The 2,296-nt window shown below is 34.4% G+C and overlaps 1 protein-coding gene across 1 annotated transcript in view; it reads left to right on the forward strand.

Moving 5' to 3' along the window:
- Nucleotides 1–2,296, forward strand: part of DCAF6 (DDB1 and CUL4 associated factor 6) — a 183,439-nt gene that overhangs the window by 110,504 nt on the left and 70,639 nt on the right. Inside the window, exons 11-12 of the mRNA XM_012657706.1 lie at nt 479–565; nt 789–1,116. Coding sequence (XP_012513160.1) covers nt 479–565; nt 789–1,116 — 415 coding nt within the window. The remainder of the gene's footprint in view (nt 1–478; nt 566–788; nt 1,117–2,296) is intronic.

Consider the following 2,296-nt stretch of genomic DNA (forward strand, 5'->3'; position numbering starts at 1 on the left):
CCCGCCTCGGCCTCCCAGAGAGCTAGGATTACAGGCGTGAGCCACTGCGCCCGGCCGAAAGCTGGAGTATTAAGTTGGTGTTTACTTTTCTAAAAAAATTTGTATTTAATGATACATTTGGTCTTCTGCGTTAACCAACCTCAGACTGGAACCTGCTTTAACCAACCTGCTTTAACCAACCTCAGACTGGAAATATCAAAAAAATTAAAAATAACAATGCAACAATGATAAATAACACAAATTTAAAAACCAATGCAGTATAACAACTATTTACATAGCATTTACATTGTATTAGGTATTATAAATAATATAGAGATGATTTAAAGTATACTGGAGAACATGCATAGATTGTATGCAAATACTACACCATTCTACATAAGGGACTTGAGCATCCACAGATTTCAGTATCCACTGGGGTCTTAGAACCAATGACCCATGATGGATACCAATGGACAACTGTAATTTGGTTTATTTCCAGAAGCTCCTGAAGAATCATCAGAGGACGTGACAAAATCTCAGGAAGGTACATCTACAGAAAGCCCAATTCAGAACCATATAGACATAGGTGAGTTGCACCCTTTAGATAATTGTTTCATGTGGGAAAATAAAAAGACTTAATCTACATTAGTCTCTCCAGTGTTAGAGACCATTTTCAAATAGGTGTGTTGTGGAATTTTCCTCTCCTTAGAGGGAAATTAAACATCATGTTAGAAAATGTCAGTTCCTAAATTAGGTTAAATAGTTATTGTTGCCCACATGACCTTGTTAACTACTTTATTTACTGACAGCACAAACAGATGAGTTCACAGCTGAGCCATTGGATTCCAGCTCTGGAGAAAAGAATGACCTCAATCTTGATAACCCTTGTGGGGTTCCAGAAGAATCCACTTTGTCTGAAAAAGGCAAAGAACCAGAAACTTCAGATCAGACTAGCACTGAGAGTGCTACCAATGAAAATACCACCAATCCTGAGCCTCCGTCCCAAACAGAAGCCACGGGGCTTTCAGCTCATGAGGAAACATCAACCAGGGACTCTGCTCTCCAGGACACAGATGACAGTGATGATGACCCAGTCCTGATCCCAGGTGCAAGGTATCGAGCAGGACCTGGTGATAGGTTGGTAAATTTTTAATTAACATGAATAGTAAAAAACATACTTCACAACGATTTGTTTGAAGTCTCATAAGGGAGTCTCTCCATTTTTAACAGTTGATTCCTTTAAGGGTGCTTTAGTCATATAAACCCATAGAATTTTTACACTGTAAGTGATTTCACATAATACATTCTTTGAGCAAACTGTGCAGTAAGAGGGGAATAAAAAATCTTCATTGCCCTATGTCTCACTGAGGCTTGCTTTTCAGTTTACAGATTAAGAGAAAGGAATGTTGAGAATGACCAACAAGTTATTTATGGAGTCAAGGTTATATTTAGCTGTCAGATTTATCCTGTAGATACCCTGGACTTTATCAGTTTTGGTTTTGTTTTAATTTTTATTTTTGTGCTTTTCTATTGACCCTGGATTAAGGTAGCGTGATAGTAGTTCTCTTTTCGAGAACAGTATGTTTTTCTTTGATTTCTACTAAATTTAGTGACTCAATTTAGAAAATGAAAAATTACACCAAATTAAACAAGTATTTTAGCTATAATAAAGAATTGGCAATTCAGCTAACCTAATTGGCAATTTAATTTTTGTGTAGTTTTTCCATTTTTCATTTTATGTGATCACAAGGATACATTTTATTTTTTAGGAGATAAAATAAATCTTTTAAAGTATATTGCATTCCTTACTTATAAAAAACTATTTCTATAATTAGCACCATCATATCTCATTGTAAGTTTTCTCCTCTTCCAGAGAATCTAGTTTTATGTTTAAAATCCTAGTTCACGTAAAAGTGAGATTCTATTTGAACTATTTTGCATATTTCTGTGCTCAATATACTGTTGCTCATAAAATATTCTGAAGTTTCTGTGAACTGAAAAATAAAAGGAAAACATTAATTTACCATTAAAGAATGGCAATGTTGTTTATTAGTGAAGAGCATAATGATGACTTTGAATACTGATTTCACCACTTACCAGCAATGTTTTCTTATTCAAATTGCTTAATTGACTTAAAGGTTCAGTTTCCTTATCTGATAATGGGATTGTGATTATCCAGAATTATTGTAATAATTTTGTTAAAATCAGTCAAATCAATCATGATGTGACCTGGCTAACATTGATAGCACTAAATAAACGATGGCTGTATTAAACAACTAAGATATTCTATGTGACTGCTTAGATTTTAAAAAAGAAT

The sequence above is a fragment of the Propithecus coquereli genome, unplaced genomic scaffold (genome assembly GCF_000956105.1).
Source record: "Propithecus coquereli isolate 6110/MARCELLA unplaced genomic scaffold, Pcoq_1.0 Scaffold56, whole genome shotgun sequence".
NCBI classification, from domain to species: domain Eukaryota; kingdom Metazoa; phylum Chordata; class Mammalia; order Primates; family Indriidae; genus Propithecus; species Propithecus coquereli.